This window comes from Talpa europaea (assembly GCF_964194135.1).
Source record: "Talpa europaea genome assembly, chromosome: 4".
Taxonomy (NCBI): Eukaryota; Metazoa; Chordata; class Mammalia; order Eulipotyphla; family Talpidae; genus Talpa; species Talpa europaea.
This window is the reverse complement of record NC_140070.1, coordinates 29,978,142-29,998,732: the sequence shown is the minus strand read 5'-3', so window position 1 is coordinate 29,998,732 and position 20,591 is coordinate 29,978,142. Positions and strand designations below refer to the sequence as shown.

At 42.8% G+C, this 20,591-nt stretch overlaps 1 protein-coding gene and 1 pseudogene across 2 annotated transcripts in view; one reads left to right on the top strand and one right to left on the bottom strand.

The window, feature by feature from the left end:
• The window catches only part of SH2D4A (SH2 domain containing 4A), a gene marked incomplete at both ends in the record, with an annotated part of 45,571 nt that overhangs the window by 19,916 nt on the left and 5,064 nt on the right, over positions 1-20,591 (bottom strand). Inside the window, 2 exons of the mRNA XM_084231043.1 lie at positions 14,758-14,929; positions 15,624-15,783. Coding sequence (XP_084087169.1) covers positions 14,758-14,929; positions 15,624-15,783 — 332 coding nt within the window. The remainder of the gene's footprint in view (positions 1-14,757; positions 14,930-15,623; positions 15,784-20,591) is intronic.
• Positions 17,505-18,304, top strand: LOC311169706 (large ribosomal subunit protein eL8-like; annotated as a pseudogene). The gene has a single exon. The product of its transcript is annotated as a large ribosomal subunit protein eL8-like (transcript).

The following is a 20,591-nucleotide window of genomic DNA, read 5'->3' as shown; positions in this document are numbered from 1 at the left end:
CAGAAATTGTTGTTTGCTTATGACAAGTGTATTTGTGCGTCTTGCTCCCAGCTTGAGCTTGCCCCTGGGGCCTCTAGGATGACTTCTAGACATTAACATTACTCCCTAATTTAAATTTTCTTCTTCCTCTCAATCCCTGCTCTACTCCATCCCCTGTTTTAGGTCAGACCAGAGAAAACACTTAGTCTCTGCTATTTAATCAAGCCTTGTTCCCCCTCTAGGATGGAGGCATGCCTGGAATACCAGTTTGGTGCCTGGGAGCCAAGCCCAGTTTCCCTGCCTGATCACACTCCTCTCCTCCTCCTGCCCTCATTACCCAGCCCACCATGTAGGTTTCAGCTGTTCTAGATGGATTTCCCAGGAGATAGCTCCTGCCAGTGGAATTCCCAGACACACTGCCTGGATTCCCTCCTTCATTCCTGCCTGCTGTATGCTAACCCCTCTGGCATAATGACCCAGCTGGCATCACACTGGGTGCCTCTGAAGGCCAGGTCAGTTACACAGGCCTCTGCCACCCTGTTCCTATCTGAGTGCCGAGTCTGGACCAAGTCCCAGCCTGAGTAGACAAATGCCCTATACAGTTGCATATAGCACCCCTCCACAACACATGACTTACATGCTTTTTGCTGAGGACCCACTCCTGAATTTTGGCACAGATCAAAACTGCCAGAAAAAGGTTGGTACTAGGATTCAATATGAAACACTGAGGGTACTTAGGGTCATTGCTGCCCAGGAATACACAAGTGGGGTTACCTCACATTGTGCCCATTTTTCACAGTAGCTGGGCATATGGTTTCCCACCTACACTGCATTTCCCAGCAGTCTAGCACCTAGGTGTGCCCTTGTAAATAATTTATCTTTAAGTCATATAGTGCAGGCAACAATTAGTATTTGCCACTTCTTATGCAAGCCCTTCAAACCCTCTTCACACCTGCCTCCAGGCCACTTCCCATTTCCTCTGGGTGGGAATTGTGACAACAGTCACACCACCATGAAGACAGAGCCACCTAAATCATGAGTCCCTGAATGTGTGAGTCTGGATCCTCCTGGACCAGATGTCTACCTGGATGTTATAAGGAAAAAGATGAACTTCTAATGTGTTTTTTAATTGAATTATTTTTTATTGGTTTACAGCACCATATATCATTTAGAGATATAGGGTGATAACTCTTTAAATATATGCCGCCACATCACACCTACCACCAGCACACCTGTAGTCCTCACTACGGTCCATTGGGCCCCTCCTCCCTTTACTTTCCACCCTCTTCCTCCCCATCTGGTAGTCTCAACTTAATCTAAATAAACTCATAAAACTGCAGGTGGCTCATTTCATCTTCTCTCCTGAGACTTTTTCCTAATCAGGAGAGTGCTATTAATGGTCATTCCACTGATTGCTATGAATCACCGATAGCCTGTTATGACCAGGCATTGTGTTGGTGACTAGTATTGTTTTCACTCCTCACAACACCTCTGATGGATGGGCGCCTTTAGGTGCAATGTAGGCGAAGACAGGTATTCTCAGGAGAATTGGGATCACATACTGGTTTGTGCCAGAGCTTGTGTTTTCCTCACTATGTCCACATTATAATGCTAGAAAAATGAGATGTAGGACAAAAGATTTCATGTTCATTACTTAGCAAAATAATGCATCCTCTAGGCTTCACAATTGTTCTTTGCCCTATTCTAGCTCATTTAAATTTTAATATTATAAAAGGACACATAGCTGTTCTGCATCTGAAACAGTACAGTTCAGTAACCCTCTATTTATGAACAGGTTAGAACTGTCCCAACAGGCCTTACATAAGTATGTCTGCTCAAAAGTCCAAGGTGACTGTGAAGGGCTTGTATCCAGTATCCATTTTCTGAATACATTTCCACCATAATGAATGTGCGCTTAAAGCACAGACTCACTCCCCTTTTCCTTGGTGATATAAGATCTGTGGGGCATCATTTTGCAAAAACAATCAGTTAATTCAATGCTGAAAATTAGGAGACCTTGATACCCCCTCCGGTATAATAAACGATGCTGCGACTTCACTATCTGTGCTCCCAGCCTTGCCTGCTGCAGAAGGAGCTGGACCTATGAACTAGCAGAGATTTGGACTGAGTTTTTGCTAGCTGTGCCTCTACCATGCTCAGACTTTAAGCTCTTGAACAAACTCTTAGTAGTTTCCTGAATTAGCATCATGTTAATAGGCTCCAGACATAGCTCTTCTCACTCATAGATTCCAAGTGCTGTCTACTTTGTCAAACACCAATTAGTGTCATTTGCATAAACACCACACTTTAGACTATGATATGATTTATTTGTCCCTTAGAATTATTCCCTCATCTGAAATATTCATCTCATGTATACATACAACATTGTTTTCCTACCACTTGTTTTTTTAATTACCTTAATTTTTTTTTTCTACCATCATATGCCTTTTCTTATTAGCGCTTTCACGATGCTCATGTTTTTGCACTTAATCATACAGGATGGGGTAACTGCCTTCCTGAAAACTCAAAACTCAGCCCAGACACATGAGCAGACAATGAACCGGAGGGACCACTGTGGCTGTCAGCACCATCTGCTGGTACCAGACAGAGCTGGCATCCTTTCTTTGAAGTGTTAGGCTTTGTTTTTAGTATATCAAAGCTCAAAGTTGGTTCTTGAGTAGCAGATTCTTAGCATAAATAGTTGATTCATTTAACAACCATCCCAGAGAGAGGCACTTCTATTCAAATAATTCTGTGTCTAAAAGATACTATAAATTCTAAAACTATCCATACATACTAATAACCACATTTATAAAAATTCTGATTTTCAGGGTGAACCAAGATTTGCCATTATTCCAAAGCATTAAAATAATTTGAGGATGTTCATTTAGACTTGCTTTTCTTTACTTGCACCAAGGAAAGCATGTTTGTTTGGATACACTTACATACACAAATCCATGAGCTAAACCAAGAACAATGCAATAGGCTGAAAAGTATCATGATCTGAGAGTTCCTCTATTAAGAAACAGCCAGATTACTGGTTGAAAAGTGATGATTTGTGATGCCAATACAGTGAAAGACAAGTTCTGGCAAGACGCTGCCATCAGCATTCCCAGGGTGAGGAGGAGCCTTAGAGAGGAGGTCACACCCTCCTCTCTGGACATGATGCTATGTTCTAGGAATATGTCTTTAATTATTCCTATTTGCAACACAAGGAAAGAAAACTACCCATCTACTTAATTACAGAATTTTTGGGCCTTCAAGTATACTGTTTGATTTTCAAATCAACTCCAGAAGGGTGATTGGTAAAAGTAATTATCCCTTTACCAAAGAACTAATGACCTGTAATAAGAGAAAGGAGGTGAACCCATGTCCTCTTGGTGTCTAAGCTTGCTCTGTACATGGGATGCCTGAGAGAACATGTGTCTGTTGTCATGTATGGAGCCACAGCACAGCAGTCACCTCCTATCACGACATCACAGAAACTTCTGCAGCTGCTTTAACTGTATAGGCAGAGTTAAAGCAATCTTATCTTTTTCACATTTGCTTTATTTAAAAATAAAGTCCTGCCCTGGTGGTGCAGGCGGTTGAGCACAGCGCTGTGAAGCTGTCTGCAGCCTTGGCAGTGCCGGATCAATCCCCGCCAGCTGTGGAGAGACACAAATGGCGTGACAGACCTCTCCTGTCTCGCCCACTGCTCCCCTCAGCAGTGTATTTCAGTCTGTCTGCCTGTTCTGTTCCCCGCTGCTTTGTCTCTGGTGAATCCTCTCACCCTCCCGCGCATCTGACCTATACCCCGGTTCTGGTATAAAAAGTAAATAAACTTTTAAAAAATAAATAAATAAATAAAACTGCCATGGCACATTTATGCAAAGCTCCAAAAGAAAAGAGAAAAATCTTGAAATCAATGACATCAGAAGCAAGTGGCTTTCCTGCAACCACGTGATCAGAATGACTCTCTAATCAGTACAGTCTGGCTAGACTTGGGAGAGAGTCCATCTGCATTGACTAAAGGATGCTGAGTATATATTTAACTAGCATTAAACTTAGAAGTACAACAATTCAAATTTACGTAATCAGATTATCAAAATTTGCTTCTAGCAACACCAATATTATATGGTTATAAATAGTATCTCCCTCTGTAGACTATATGTCATATGAGGATTATTCTAATCATATTTTTAAAAGATTTATTTATTTATGCATACAAGAACTGGGGTGCAGGCCAGAGGTGTGGGGAGTAAGAGGATTCACCAGAAACAGAGTGGGGAGCAGAACAGGTGGATATACTGAAATCCACTGCTGACAGGAGCAGCAGGTGAGAGTGGAGAGGTCTGCTGCACCATGTGGGTTATCTCCTTGGTCAGGGACCGAACTCATGTTACAGCAGCTGGTGATACCTTGATAGCACTGTGTCTTTAACCTCTGGGCCACAAGGGAGACCCCTATTCTAAGCATAATAACTTTAAACTAGCTTGAAAAACATATCATTCTGTTACTATTACTCTACTTAAAAGTAGGGCTGTGCAATCAAATGCCAAGTCCTTTAATTCAGACAAATCAGAATCCCAATAAGATGACTATTTTCAGCACTCAATTTTTATGGTGAAAATAAAAATGAATTTATAGATTAAAGCTTACTTTTGAAAACAAAACGCTAGGTTAAGACCTACTCTTTTTTTCAGATCCAATTCACTACTCAAAATTTTGGCTTACATTTTAGGGATACTTTCCCCATTCTGTTTACAGTGGGCTCCCTGTTATAAGATGAACCTGACTCCATTTCAGGGATTGGCAATGTGGCTGCCTGCATACAGGAGCCTGGAAACACCACGATGGCTCCACCAAACCCTGGTCAGAGCGTCTACTCCAGATTCCAGTGCAGACTTCACCTCATCTTCTAACTAAGCTTCCATACTCACCTAAGGATTAAATGACCTATGGAGCTGAGTTCTGCCACTGCTTTTTGCCCCCCCCCCTTTTTTTTTAAGATTTATTTATCTATACAAGAACTGGGGTACAGGCCAGATGCATGGGAGGGTGAGAGGATTCACCAGAGACAACAGAACAGGGGCAACACAACAGGCAGACTGATGAAATACACTGCTGAGGGAAGCAGCGGGCGAGACAGGAAAGGTCTGCTTCACCATGTGGGACCCTCGCCAGCCGGCCGGTATCGAGCTGGCACTGCAGAGGCTGCAGACAGCTTCACAGCGCTGCACTCAACCACCTGCGCCACCAGGGGAGGCGGCCATGCTTTTCACTCTTCACAGAAAGCCCGAATCACATAAAACCCAAATTTTGATTGCTCTGCAGTAGCATCTTGAGGTGAGTAAGTGGCCCCTAAAAATTCAGCATGTTCTTTTCTACTCTTTCAAGGAAGTGCTGGTTTCAGAGTAGATAGTGAGCTTAATATGGGTTTGGAATGGGTATATAGAAGAAGGAAGATGTAAGGTAAATTCTTTCGGTATGTCAAAAAAACATTTAACAGGTTGCTTCTTCACTGCTGTCTACTGATGGGAACCTATTGCTGTGAGTTAGAATGACACTTAAAAGTATATCTGAAAACTACCAAGGTTTCAATGTCAATTTTAGTATCAAAATGTACTATTTAGTATGTATTTTTGTTATCAGTTGTTATTGTGAATTGACACATATCAGCATTTTGGGATTAGTATGGGAAGTGTGTTTGTGTGTGTATTATATGTGGGGGTGCACACATGTACTCACTTGTGTATGATGAAGGTAGAAGGGCAAGAGGTCTTGCCTTTAACTCCACTTGATTAATGAAGCTATAAAGAGGAAAAATCTTTTTAACCTGCCAGCCTCAAGGTCTTTGGGGTATGTTTGTGGGGTATGCTTGAACCTGGGATGACTCTTTTCTAATTTTTTAATCTCCTGTTTTGCAATATGGCCTACCAGCTGAAGGCCATTTCTGTAAGAACAAGGAGAAATTCTTTGGTAATAAAATCTAAAAGTGAGCAGATACAGTTTTATGTAAGGTCCCCTATGGGACAAGGACAGTCTAGTGATTAATGAGTTTCCAACCTATAGATTACATATAAGCAGAAAAACCTCAAAGGGGCTGATCTTTGAATTAGCATTCTCATGTCACTCTCACAATGACACTCAGAACTATTCTTTTTTCTTCCAAATTCTTTTGCAGGAGAGGGAGAAAAACACTGTATTCAGAGGGCTGCCCATGTTGAGGCTTCCTAAGGATCCCCAATCAGCTGTGGGTGCTCTTAATTTTCCCAGAATGAGGGTGTATCTGTTCACATCCTGCACCTGTCACATACTCTGGTTCCTATTAACTCATCAGTTTGTCTTCACCTGGGAATGGCATCTGCTTCCCAACCCGCATGTCTCAGATCCTGGCTGGGTGACAGCTAAATCCTGATATTTACTATCATCTCTCTTCAGTGATAGGCACCAATAACAGTAAGTGTTAACTGTGATTCACTGAGAGCCACAACACTCACTAATCTTATGCAGAGTATCAGTTCTGAGTTTTCCACACTATTTTCATTGCCAGAAACAAGGTCAAGGCAGGTATTTTGTAGAGGACACCAGGCTGGCAGAATAGAAATCATGCATTGCACTGTAATCTAGGCATCACTTCAGCTTCTTTCTCGGTTGCACAAATTACCCAGGTTCCTTTGCCTCTAATTATTTATGTAGAAAATGAAAGGGACCAAGGTGGGGCTCATGATAAAACCAGATCTTATTAGGGTAGGACTTCCAGGGATAATTCTAGCTACTTCCATCAGATGATACTGAGTAAGCATCCTCCTGTTTATAAATCTTCTCAGTTTCCCTTGGTGAAGAAACAGTGTTGCTAATTTTAGCACACATAGTGGAATGGATTCCTTAAAGGATGTGCCCCAGTCCCTGAGCTGCATCTGAGGACTGAAACCTCATCCTAGACTACAGGTCTTACACTGGGCCTGCAGTGCAGTTTCCTGGTGTTTGGTACTTAATTAGGGGGGCTGACTTTTGGCTATCTGCTAGGTAAAACAAATTTAAACCAACATAAATATATTCTTAAAAAATCTTTTACAAAGATTATCCCGAATGTGTAGAAAGATGCTCTGAGACTAGACCTCAAGTTTGGTCCCCTCCAAAGTGGGGACCAAACAACTCTTCTCAAAAACCCAGATTTGCGGGCCTCCTCGGTGGTGCAACGGTTGAGCGCTGGGTTGCGAAGCTGCCCACAGCCTCCGCAGCGCTGGCTCAATCCCCAGCTGCCAGGGGAGGGTCCCACATGGCGCTCAGACTTCTCCTGCCGCCTGCTGCTCCCCTCAGCAGTGTACCTCGGTCCTTCTGCCTGTTCTACTCTCTGCTCTGGCTCTGGTGAATTCTCTCACCCTCCCACGCTGCTGACTGTACCCAATGCTTGTATAAATAAATAAATAAATAAATCTTTAAACAAAACAAAACAAAACCCAGATTTGCTGAGAAATGCCTCACCCTTAGAATTAAGGCTAACCTTTCATTGTGCTAGAAAGGATGCTAGAAAGGATTTCCTTGTATAAAGCCATGAGCTAGCAAAGATAGAAAATAAATCACTGTGCCATTGTATAAAATAATCTAAGTGCAAATCTGCAGATTGGGCCGCCTACTGTCTGGTTCCCTGAGGGGAGGGTATAACTCTACATTTATTACATGTGAGAAAATTAGCTATTTCCCAGGTAAGCCAAGAGGTAACAGTTTTGAGTCTAGGTGGAGACTGTAGTGAAAAACAGCTAGGATAGCATTGCCATGTGACTGGGGAAGACAGAATTTGTGCTTTATTTCCAGAAATGAGATTGTGTCCACCTTGGCTCTCATACCTACCTAACTGTCACTGACTAGGAAAACCCAGGCCTGTGGTGGGGCTTCTCCATTGAAATGGTATGGAATTCTCCCTTAACAGCTGTAGTGATAGGAGGAAATACTGAACTTCAGGTCTAAGAGACATGGGTATTGTTGAGAATCATGACAGTTTAGAGCCAGAGGAAACTTAAGAGGAATCATCTCAGCAAACAAATTGCATCTTTCCAGCTGGGACTGAGCAGACTCTTGGGAGCAGCCTGTTCACAGGTGTAAGGCCTACCCTGGTAGGTCAGGAAGGAACGCTGCAGTGAGTGAATTAGTGATGTCTACCTGGGTGCCGCCATGGGAATGATCTGGCCCTGTGCTTGTGGTTATAAACTGTTTTAAAGGTCTCTCGCTTTTGAGAGATCTTTGACAAAATTTGCAAGCTGACCATAGATCTGAGGCATACAGCAGGGGAGGGGGAGAGAGAGGGATCAAAATAGGGTCAGAAAGATCTCAAGACGTGGGGGAGATGGACCACTGGTGTTACCGTGGTGGAACTGCAGGGACAACAACTTAGAGGAGAAATCACCTATATGTTATATAATTATATATTATATAGTATCGTACAACCTTTCCTTTATGAAATCTAAAAAGACCTGAAAATCTGAAAAACACATCTGGCTCAGAGGTTTTGGGTAAGGGATGGCAGTCCTGTACTATACTCTATGAACTACAGAGGTGTAAGCCGCTAAAATGGCCCCCCAACATGTCTACACCCTAATCCCTGGAACTTGTAAATAAATGGTATTAATGTCTGGCTCTTCACAGATGTTTATTATGAACTAGTGACCTTAAAATAGGAAGATTATCCAGTAGTCCCCATCTAATCACATGAGCAGACAACTTTCTCCAGTTGGAGTCTGAGAGATACAGCAGAAGGTAAAGTCTCTATGATCTTGGAATATCTCTAAATTTTAAGAAGGAAAGGGATTTGATCTACCATTACTGAAGAGGGCTCTTGCAAAGCCTGAGAAGAAACATGGGCAGTCTCCAGGACCAAAGGCTGCTCCTAGGTTAATACTCAGCTAGCAAACAGGGCTGTTGGTGACTCATTTGGCCAACAATCTGTAAGAATGGGAGCAGTTCTGCCCAGAGCTTCTGAATAAGAACCTGCATCACCAACACTTTGATTTTTGCCTTGTGAGAAACTATTTAGAAAACACAGCCACACTAAATCAGAAGACTGACCTAAGAGACACCTAAGGATCGTGAGATAACATATGGGTATTATATTGAGTCATTAAGTTTATAGTGACATATTATGGCAGTAATAAAAAAACTAATAATGGGACAAGCCCAGTTCCTCTTCTGTTATGAGGCCTCTCAACACCTACTCAAATTTACCTCCCTAAGCCCCAGCCAAAGCACTGTATCCTGCCAGGCTGCTCTCCTCCCTGACTGCCTAACACATGGTACTTTTCACTTTCTTACCATTAACATTTTGCTCTCTAGAACTGCAGGCTCCTCCTCCCCAGATGTCAAGCCCAGCTTCATCCCTGTCTCGCACAAACCAGTCAGCCACCCCCACCTGGAGCTTGAGTGTGTCCACTTTAGGCTTTACACTGCCCTTTCTGAGTGCTTCTTTTCTTTTCAGTGGGCTTAAAACTCCTGAGAGGTGAAGACTTTGTCCTGTGCTTCCCTTGCAGCTCCTTAATATCTATCCTTGCTCATATTAAGCCCTTGACAAATATTTGCTCAGGGAAGGACTGATTCATCCCAGAGCCTAACAGTGCCGCCCATGGGTAGGACCCTGTCAGACAGAGGTGACAAGGCTTCCAGTGTCTCTAGTTAAAACAACACCTTGGAATTCTAATGACATTTGTAGTTTTCCAAATATATTATGTAATTTGTACCAAAAAAAAAAAATACTCATGAGATAAACAAGGCAGGTTGCTTATTCCCAGTTTCTAAAAAAATGAGAAAACAGAAGCGTCACAAGATTCTGAAATTTGTCTCCCATGCCCCCACTCCCCATCCACCAGCCCTTGAGATAAACCCTGCCCTCAGCTCAATGCTGTCCTGATGCAGGGTAGAAAGGCTGCCGGAAATGTGAGAAACAGCTGCGGGAAGGGGCACAGTGGAGCCCCAACTCTGGAGGCACCACTGACTTGAATCAGATAGTTTGGAGATATCCAGGAAGTTCGATTTACTCCTCTGTCCACTGCTTCCTCACTCACTCCTCTTTCTCTTTCTCCATGTTTTCTTATCAAAAGGCCTTCTGCTCTATTTTAAAAAATGAATAGCATCTGGATCTAAAACATTCTGTCAAAGGGCAGGAGGGGAGAGTGGAAGCGAAATCACTAATCCCAACAGTGATGGTTAAGATACAGGTGTGACAACTTCCCCTGGGGCTGGCCAGAGTGAAGGATCCAGTTACAGCTCAGCTTCTTACAAAAGTCAATGTCCTTAATTCAATACTCTGCTTCATACCTCCTATGGTTGTTGTGACGATGAAGTGAAAGAGTGAATCTAGGTCTTTTGAAAGCTGTACAGAGCTACATCTATGTCAAATGCCCAATTCCTCAGCCCTACCACTATCACCAGTTACTAGGCTAATCTGCCTGCCCCCCCAAAGAACATTCCAGGGTCCTAGGATATACTTTTTTCTTCCCTTGATGTTCAGCTTTGACATTCTTTTAAACGTGATTTCACCTTACTTGAACTATTACTGGGGGAAGGGGGACAATAATGAAAGAGTGAATGGGATTTACCCCAAGTCCTATATAGGCCCATAGGGGTTAGAACCCACATGTTCACTCTGGTCCTTTCTTTTTCTTTTTCTTTTTTTTTGTTTTTATATTCCCCATACAATTGTAACCCCCTGATTTTGACCCCAACCCTTCTTTCCCTGCCACCTCCCACAGTGTGTCTCTGGTTTATAGTTGCTTGTTGATTTTGATTTTTTTCTTATAGTTATTCCTTTTCCTGGTCCCTTATTTAGGTTTTCTAGATTCCTGTTATGAGTGAGACCATCCGGTATTTTTCTTTTTCTTTCTGGCTTATTTCGCTGAGCATGATCCCTTCCAGCTCCATCCATGTTGCTGCAAATTGCATGAGTTTATCTTTTCTGATTGCTGAGTAATATTCCATTGCGTATATGTGCCACATCTTCTTGATCCAGTCATCTATTTTTGGGCATTTGGGTTATTTCCATAGCTTAGCTATTGTAAATCGTGCTGCTATAAACATAGGGGTGCAGGTGCTCTTTGGAATTAATGTTTCTGTGTCCTTTGGGTAAATACCTAGGAGTGGAATTGCTGGATCATATGGAAGCTCTATCTTTAGTAGGTTGAGGAATCTCCACACAGCTTTCCATAGTGGTTGGTCTGGTCCTTTCTTTTTTAAAAAAGATTTATTTATTTATGTGTACAAGAAACTGGGGTGTAGGCCAGAGGTGTGTGGGGGTGGGTGAGAGGATTCACCAGAGAGAATGGGGAACAGAACAGGCAGATCTACTGAAATACACTGCAGAGGGGAGCAGCAGGTGAGACAGGAGAGGTCTGCTGTGCCATATGGGTCAGCTCCTTGGCCAGGATCGAAGTAGTGCTGCAATGGCTGGTGATAGCTTGATAGTGCTGTGTTTTTAACTCCTGTGCCACCAGGAAGGCCCTATTCTGATCCTTTCATAAGTTAACCAGAGCAGGGTTGAGAAAACACTGACTGATATAAATGCAGAAACCTAGTCTATTGTGACATCTGGGAACCAACGTAAGGGCCAATTACTAACTGGAAGCACTGACTTCTAGCAAGAGCTTCTACAATGCAGAATGCACATCAATATTTGGGTTGAATTTAATGTTCACTTCCTCTCAATAGCTCTTCTGAGATTTCAGATGAGGTCATTTCCCAGGTTCAGTTCAGGAGATCCTGATTAGAACATGGGGCACATTTTCTGGTGATGGTCTGTCATGTGGGAAATTACAAATCTAACATACGATCATTTCATTTCACTTTAGGGAGTTTTCCTTGAAAAGTGTTTATAATTCTGGAAGACTGATTGATTGCCCTTTAAATTTCTCCATGGTTATTCACTATGATCACTAATTTCAATAAAAACTGCTTGAAGATTTTTCCTTTTACATTACATTTTAGCCCTTTTATAGACAATGACAATTTTAAGGCATGACAATATTGTTCTAGATATTATAGCTGAAATAAATTACAGCTGAAACATGGAAACCTTCACTATGCAAACCTGAATTGCATTTGGAATCATATATGGATTGGATGACTGCCAAAGCGCTGGGCTGCCTTCCTCACCAGAGTTCTTGTCTAAGACAGTAGCTGCAGGGAAGATGATGAATTCTGTTTTAAACTGTCCAAGTTATATGAGAGGACATTCTAACTGTAATTTTGGGGCACATAATTTCTTTGAGTATCTATTCGAGTTTCTTTATCTGTACAAAAGAAATAATACTTGCATTGACTACTTCACAGGAGTGTTGTGAAGAGTCAAGTACACGAGAACTTTTGTGAACTCTAAGTCAAATTGCATGTGCTTTATTATTAAGTAAAAAATAGCTTATATCTCTACTGCAACCTCGAGTAGCATAAGAAACGCTTGATGTCTCCAAACTAGACATTTGCTATCTTTTGAAACTAGGTCCTTCTCCAGATGTTCTGTTTATGCTAATGACACACCCGCCCATTCTCCCAGGATTCAAGCTTAAAAACTAGAGTTATACTATACCTTGTTGTTCTACCTACTCTGATCCAAGAATGATCAGTTCTTTCCAAAATATAAATTGGATCAGGTCAGACTGGTTCAAAAATCACTGAAAATTTCTAATAGTTCTCGGAAAACAGAATCAAAAACAGTGAAGTCAGCCCCAAGATCCTGTTGTCCAGCTTTCCCTTCCTCTCATTAGTCTGATGCTCCCCGCAGTCACTCCAGCCACACAGCCTTCTTTGGTTCTCAAAGCCTCGTTCCTCAACGCCACAGCTCCTACTGGAACCCCAGCCCCAGTCATGCTTCTGCCATCATCTCTACCTCCTCTGCAAAGCTACCCTGCATCACTGGCATTGCTCAAACTCCACTGGATTGGAGGCACATAGAAAAATATCCTTTTCCTTGGAGACTTACTGTCATGTAAATTGTATGGGAAGTCTCCCCTGCCTCCTCAGTTATAGAGTTTATGACAGCAGTGGTTCTGTTTTTACTCCAACATTGTAATTCCATGACTAGCACATAAAGGACAGTTTTGAAATGAATGAGTGAATCCCTCAATCATTCTATTTTTCTAAATATATATGTAAATATAATATATAATATGACAAACTGAAATATTCCTTGTACCCAAATGCTTCCTTCCCCACCTGCCCAGTTTCTTTCCACATGATAGTTTAGCAGACATCTAAGGAATGGAACATGCCACTTTCCATGTAATATTTATGATACAGTAAAATAATAACTAGCATCTATTTTAATTACTATTTTAATATTTTGTATTAAATACTTCTGAAAAAAATATGTTTTAGGAAAGGTTTGTAATTCAAGAACACAGATAAGAACATATATGAACTACTGTTGAAGGGGATTTGTTGCTGTGTTGGCCTTCATTTTAGGGGTGTTAGATAGGGGCTTGGTGTCTGGAGAGAGTTGTTATCAAACACACTGAGTGCAAAGCAGGTCTGGGGAAACTTAGGTGCTTCAATGCAGATGTGAGGAAAGTACCCTGGGATATAACCACATTTTAGAATTTTGTACCCCTAAATATTTTAGCCTCATTTTTATAGGCATTTATAAAGCTTCTTCACATGGCACACATAAATGAAGCAATTGAGTACAATAGTTAAGGAATAACCTGGGGGTGGGGCAGATCTAGTTTTGAATCCTGAGTCAGCTCTTTACCAACCACAGAGACCTTGAGCAAGTAGAGCACTCATACCTACTTTCAGTTTCCGTACCTATAAAATGGACAAAACAGTCCCTGCTTTATACTGTTGTGAGGATTAGATGAGAGACTTAGCAGTTTGCTTTGCCATTTTAAGACCCTCAGCTTATTAATTATTAGAGTATTACCATACCATGAAGTAGGCAGGAGAGATAACTGAATTGCTGCTTGCTAACCACAAAGGGATCAAGGACACACACAGGCAGTGAGGAGGCACTTAAGACTTGAATCAAGTCAATCAACTGCAAATCCCCTGGTAATTCTCAGGGTAATTGAATTCCTGATAAGGAAGGCACTTTCGTGATATAGCTGTGTTGTTCTTTCAAACTATAGTCCAAGAAGCAAATTATGTTTGATCTTTTAAAACCACCTGAAACATAAAATTTTATACTCAGAAACCAAGTATAAAATTCTGTTGTTTGAGGGCAATAGCTGTCCTACAATCACAGGGAGGATTTATGAGGCGAAAGAGCTACTGAAGTTCAGTCTTCAACAAAAGCAAGAAGAGTCAGTGGAACATCATCTAGATTACAAACGTGCCGGAGTTAGAGGATAGCAAATTACCACCCACAGGCCAAAGCTAGCCCTCTGCCTGTCTTGGTAGGTGAAGTTCTGTTGGAGCAAGGCCATGCAGTTCCTTTGTGTACAGAGCAGAGAGCAAATGTCCCACAAAGCCTTGCATGTTTACTTCTGGCATTTCACAGAAAAATATAGTCCCTGTTACAAAAGACATGGCTGGGAAAAATAAACTCCGAAATTCTCTTAAAATGCAGAATTTTATTCCGAGAGTTCTTTCCTCACACCTTTAGCCCCATGAAAAAGGGATAGTTTACCTTTTTTTTTTTTTTTTTTTTAATGAAGTAGAAGGTGAGCCAAACCTCCTAAAATGAAATAAACAGCTAGGCCTTCACATTGTAAGGGACTTTTCCCAGAAAAATCAATTTAAGATTCCACGCATGTCAATGACCCCTATATTTCCCTCCCCCATTATGAAATTCCTCATGTTTACGATATTAGGACTCACTGGAATTGTCTGTCTTTCCAGAGTGGGTGCTGATCTAGCGTTCTGCTTTGGTTCTTCCTCTCCTGCTGCTTTCTTACTGATGTTCTGAGTCTCCCAATTATCTGGAGTCTGCAGATCATAGCTATGTGATGCTGTTTTCAAGATGTTCGTGCATTCTTTGGACTGAGTTTTTCTGGAGAGAAACAAATAAGGACTTGCAAAAACATTCTTCAACATGGAAAGATTTTGCAAATCGGATGTCAACATTCAAATTATGTGAAAAACAGTAATAGATACTATGTACTTAGAACTTACACTACACTGAGCCCTTTGCTAGGTTTTTTTGAAGAATTAACATAGCCCTCATGTCAACCCTATGAGGATGGCATTGTTATCCTCATTTTGTTGTAAGAGGCTCGAAACAATTATACAATTTCTCCAAAGTCACTTAACAGTACAGTCAGATTTGAACCCAAGTCTGTTCAACTCCTGATTCAGAAACTAAATGGCTAGAGCACACAACCCTCTCACGATCAGACAATTCCTGTATGTCCATGTGCCCACGCATGGTTTTAAAGTTATAGGAGTTTGTGGGCATTGACACCAGCTGGGTTGGTCTATGTTGTTCACGGATGGCTCTGGTGAATCCAGAGATCCCTGGGCAAGCCACATCCAGATCAAACTGGAATGACAAATGGGGCGTGGGACAGGTGAGTTGATAGCATTGTGTGAAGGAATAAAACCCCCAAAAGTCTAAAGAAACTTTCCAGAGAGATCTAAAGTTCTTTTGAGTTCCTCAAATACCACTCCATTCACTGTGGGGAAGGGGCTTCTTTACACTGTTCCGTAAAGTCTGGCAGCCTCTCACTGACTTGCAGATCTCATACCTGAGGTCTTCTGCATCCTGCTTTGCTGTCAGCTGGGCCCGCTCAGCAAGAATTTCATCACAGAGCACATCGTAAGGCTTATCTAGATGGTGTTCCCCCATCACCCAGACCCAGACTTCCTTATCGGCTCCCAGTTTCCAGTGGACAGATTTGCCATTTTCTGTAAGCAAAACAAAACTTGAATTGAACAAATATCTTCAATCATAGATCATGTCTCCCATTATTAGACAGTTTAGGTCTTAGGGGGAGAGTGGGAACTACTAGATGAGGCAAAGCACTTCCACTCTGCTCAGGAGCAAGTCCACCCCAGGGAGCAGTGGGAGGGGCAGCAGCAGGAGAGGCCACAGCAGTGTTGGGTTTTGCAATTCCCCATTTTATAAATAAAGAAGTTAAGAAGCAGACACACATTGTTGGCATTATCCTCTAGGGTCACTGAGCTAACAGATATCAGGACCTCTGAAGTCTAAGAATCTCCTATAACCCAGGAATACACAGCTGCTCCAGGGGTTGGTGTTTCTACTCTCGTTTTAAGGCTCATTGCTGGGTAAAAAACATATGTTTTAGAGTTAGATTGGCTAGAACTCAAATTCTAGCCTTGCCCCTTGCTAACTGTGTGACTTAGACTAATTATTTAATTCCTTTAAGCCTCAATTTCTTCATCTGCAAGATGGGAATACTAATATGTACTACCTAGGATTGCTGAGGGCAGTGGGCAGGTGAGGTGCACCAGGTACTGCTCTAGTGACTGCCACATAATAGCAGTTCATGAGGGGTTAACTGCTATCATCACTCTCCTATTATTTACATACATGGTGACTCAGAGATTCACACCAGATTGTGAGAAGAAAGTACTATGGGCAGTGTGATAGCTACTTGGTGAAGCTACTTAAATAACCTTTGTTTACATTGGTGGCTGGGGTTGTATTTCATCCTAGTTCCCATGCTCCTGAGATGTAGACACACAAGTCATCCTCCCAGAAAGCTGGGTAAGATGGGGCATATCTAGGAAAGTCAAGAGGTGCAGTCCCTAAAGCTAAGCACCTAGAACAGACCTTCCTGGTAATTTTGGTTCATAGTTGATTCCTGCTGAGTATATGGAAAAGGGTACCTGATGGGAAGCTGGGCTAGGCTGTGCTTACAGGATAGGAAGCCCCACTAGGCCTGGATCTTATCTTCTTACACACAGTAGAAGAAGGTTTCCAAGTAAATCATCTTCTGTCCACTGTGTCCACTCTATTGTTAACTTCTAGAAAGCAGGCTACTCAAAGTCAGATTTGTTCTTTATGTTGGCCCACTCCCCTCTCTCAGTGCAGTGGAGACTTTCTGCAGTATAACAAAATTCTAAATAAAGATATGGGATGAAACCAAAGGCAAGCCCTAGAATTCTGACTGTGAAATGGAGGTTATAAGAGAAAGTCCCCCCAGTAGACTCTGGTGGAGGACTAGAGGTGACTTGGTGGTGGGTGTGGAGTGGTGACATATATTTAAGGATGTGTGAGCCTGTGTCGCTGAACCACAGTATTTTAAACAAATGTTAGTTCAATGAAAGAAAGAAAGAAAGTAAGAGAGAAAAAGAGAGAAAGAAAGAGAGAGAGAGAAAGAAAGAGAGAGAAAGAAAGAAAGAAAGAAGGAAAGAAAGAAGGAAAGAAAGAAAGAAAGAAAGAAAGAAAGAAAGAAAGAAAGAAAGAAAGAAAGAAAGAAAGAAAGAAAGAAAGAAAGAAAGAAAGAAAGAAAGAAAGAAAGAAAGAAAGAAAAAGAAAGGAGGAAAGAAAGGAAGAAAGAAAGAAAGGAAGGAAGAAAGGAAGGAAGCAAGGAAGCAAGGAAGGAAGGAAGGAAGGAAGGAAGAGAGAGAGAGAGGACTCTCTCCTGCTGCTGTCCAAAATGCTGAAAGGAAAGAAGGCCAGCGGGAAGAAGGTGGTCTCCACCCTGCCAGTGTGAAGTTGCAGGAGGCCACAATGTGGCAAATCTCATTTGAGAAAAGACCTAAGAACTTTGGCATGAACAGGACAGTCAGCCCAAAAGGGAACTTAGCGCTGTGTCAAATGGTCCCCTACAGCAGGCTGCAGTGGCAAGGGCCATTCTCTATAAGCAGCTGAGAATGTACCCACCCTGGCCCCGCAATTAACCAGTTCACTAGGCCTTGGATGGCCAAATAGCTGCTCAAAGGCCTCAGCTGGTCCCCAAATACACATCAGAGATCAAGTAAGACAAGAAGCAAAGATTGTTGGCCTGGGTTGAGAAGAAGCTGCTGGCTCAGGGGATGTCCCCACGGAGAGGCCACCTATCTGTCAAGCAGAGGTTAATACTGTCCCCACCCTGGTGGAGAACAAGAAGGACCAGCTGGTGGTTTCGGCATGTGACATAATCCCCAACAAGCTGGTCATCTTCCTGCCTGCCCTGTGTTGGAAAATGGGGGTTTCCGACTGTATTAACAAAGGAAGATAAGGCTGGGGTGTCCAGCCCACAAGAAAACGTGTGCTGCTGTCACCTTCACACAGGTTAACTTGGAAGACAAAGGGACCCTGGCTAAGCTGGTAGAAGCTATCAGGACTGACTATAATGACAGATATGATGACATCTATTGTCATCGTATAGGCAACATCCTTGGTCCAAAATCTGTGGCTCATATTGTCAAGCTGGAGACGACAAAGGCTAAAGAATTTGCCACTAAACTGGGCTAAACATATGTTGTTGCATCTTCTGTAGACAAAAGTGATCAATATTCTCCTTCAAAAAAAAGAGAGAGAGAGAGAGAAAGATGGGGTGAGGAGGAAAGTGGCGGGGAGAATCAGTCTTCACCATAAAAGGAATCAAATGTACCACTCAGAGAAACTGGTCTCACCCTGTTTTTACAAGTGGACAAACAGCATAAGTGGCACCCAAGTATGAAAGGAAAAGCAACCCCAGAGTGTCCTCATGAGCTGTTCCTGCTAGCTCCAGTGTTTGAGGAAATGCAAGTGGTTCATTAACTTTAGAAAGCTGCCATACTTCATAAAACTCCGTACATTACACTCTCAGGGCCACTAATAATACTTTTTACTATGTCCATCTCTCAACCTTCATCTAAATAACTCTACTAGTACTGGAACCAAACTGTGTGGGTTATTTCTAAAGATTTATTTTTATTTATACAAGAGCTAGGGTACAGTCAAAGGCACGGGAGGGTGAGAGGATTCACCAGAGACAGAGTGGAGAATAGAACAGGCAGATGGACCGTACACACTGCTGAGGGGAGCAGCAGGCAAGGCAGGAGAGGTCTGCCGCACCGTGTCGGTATCTCCCCAGTGGGCCGGGAATTGAACCCACACTGTAGAGGCTGCAGAGAGCTTCACAGCGCTGCGCTCAACCTGCTGCGCCACTGGGAAGGCCCCCTCTACTAGTACTTTTTGACAGCAGGAAGACACCCAAGAGGCCAGTGGCAGAGTGCCAGGGTGTCAGGAGGAGAATGAGGACAGTCCAGCAGCTCTGCTTGGTGCAGTGCGGTGCATGCCCTCCCAAAAACACCTCCTGGGAGCGCTTGGGCTGTGGGGTAATCTCAGAGGAGAAGCCGCTGCTCTGGGGGCCAGAGGAGTGGGAGAGAAATCCTAGCATCGCTTATGAACACAAGAGGGTGCTTAGAAACTAAAAGTAGAGAAGAGACCCAACGGAGAGGCCCAGGATGTTGAAACTGTGAAGGAGGGCGAGGTCAGAGTGTGGAGAAGATAAGAAACAGTGGCTTCTTTCAGGCAAGAGGATGGAATTTGATACAGAAAATCAGATTGAGCCAGATGCAAAAAAATGGACTCTTGCCACAGCAGTACTCCATCATCCCTATTCAAATTGTTCCTCACCAACAAAGCTCTTAAAAGGGATCTGAAAGCCCAGATACTGGAGGGGCTTTTAATGGTTCCACTCGAGTCCCTCCTTAAGGTTTTGGCAGGTAGGGAAGTCATTGCCGTAAACTGAGTGTTGTCTCTGCACCCTCAGTTGCACACCAGCATGCAGGAAGACTATTACGGCCTCTCTATAAAGGGGTGTGCCGGGAACAGGCAAAGAAGACAGCATTGACGAGAAGAGCTAGTCTTCTCAGTGCTGAAAAGTGATATGTGTAGGACCCCGCTTCTCTCCCCAGCAAACCCCCTTAAGAAAAAGGTACAAAGTCACAGGACCCTGAGGTAGGCACTGCCCCTTGCCTTAATTTAATGCTGTCCAGACATTGGATTTTCTGTCTCCTTCACCTTGAATTTATATGCACTCTTTAATAAGAGGACATTGAGAGAGGGAACTTTTTATAGTACTTCCATTTAATTATAAGTTTCCTCCAGTCCTTGAATCATGTTTATATACTGCAGTGTTCATCATGTATGCTATCTTAGGGTTCTTGATTTCTTCTAAAACCAACTTTCTAGAATAGTGGGTCAGTTCTGCTTGGTACCACGCTACAGAGAACCACTGTCTAATGACTCTTATCCATGCCTCAGTCACCATATAGAATGCTAACTGGGCAGAGTTGTGTAATATCACATAAAAACAGGATGACGCACATCCTTGGCAAGGAAACGGCCAGGCTGATTCCAGTCTTCTATGAGAGCCTGGCTACTCACATCCCCATAGTGTCAGATTTCTGCAGGGGTGGTTAGCCCAGCAGGGGTCTGGGGCTGCAGGCAGGACCCTCTGCCCCAGTGCAGGTCATGCATCTTTCAGGGCCCGCAGGGGCTGGGACTGTACAATGCACAGTCAGCACCACTCTCCATTGCAACTGGATTCAATTGGAAGGACAAGAATATTATGAGATGTGAGGGGCTAGGGTAAGAGAGCATTAGAGATTTGTCCAGTCTGTCCCCACAAAGAGGAGACCAAGGACTGAGTGAACAGAAGTCGAGGAGCCTCAATAGCAGGGGCCTCCTAACAAATGTACATACTAAATGCACTTAGGGCGTCATCAGGGAAGGTATAAACAGGGTAACGACCAATACCCAGGTTTTAAAA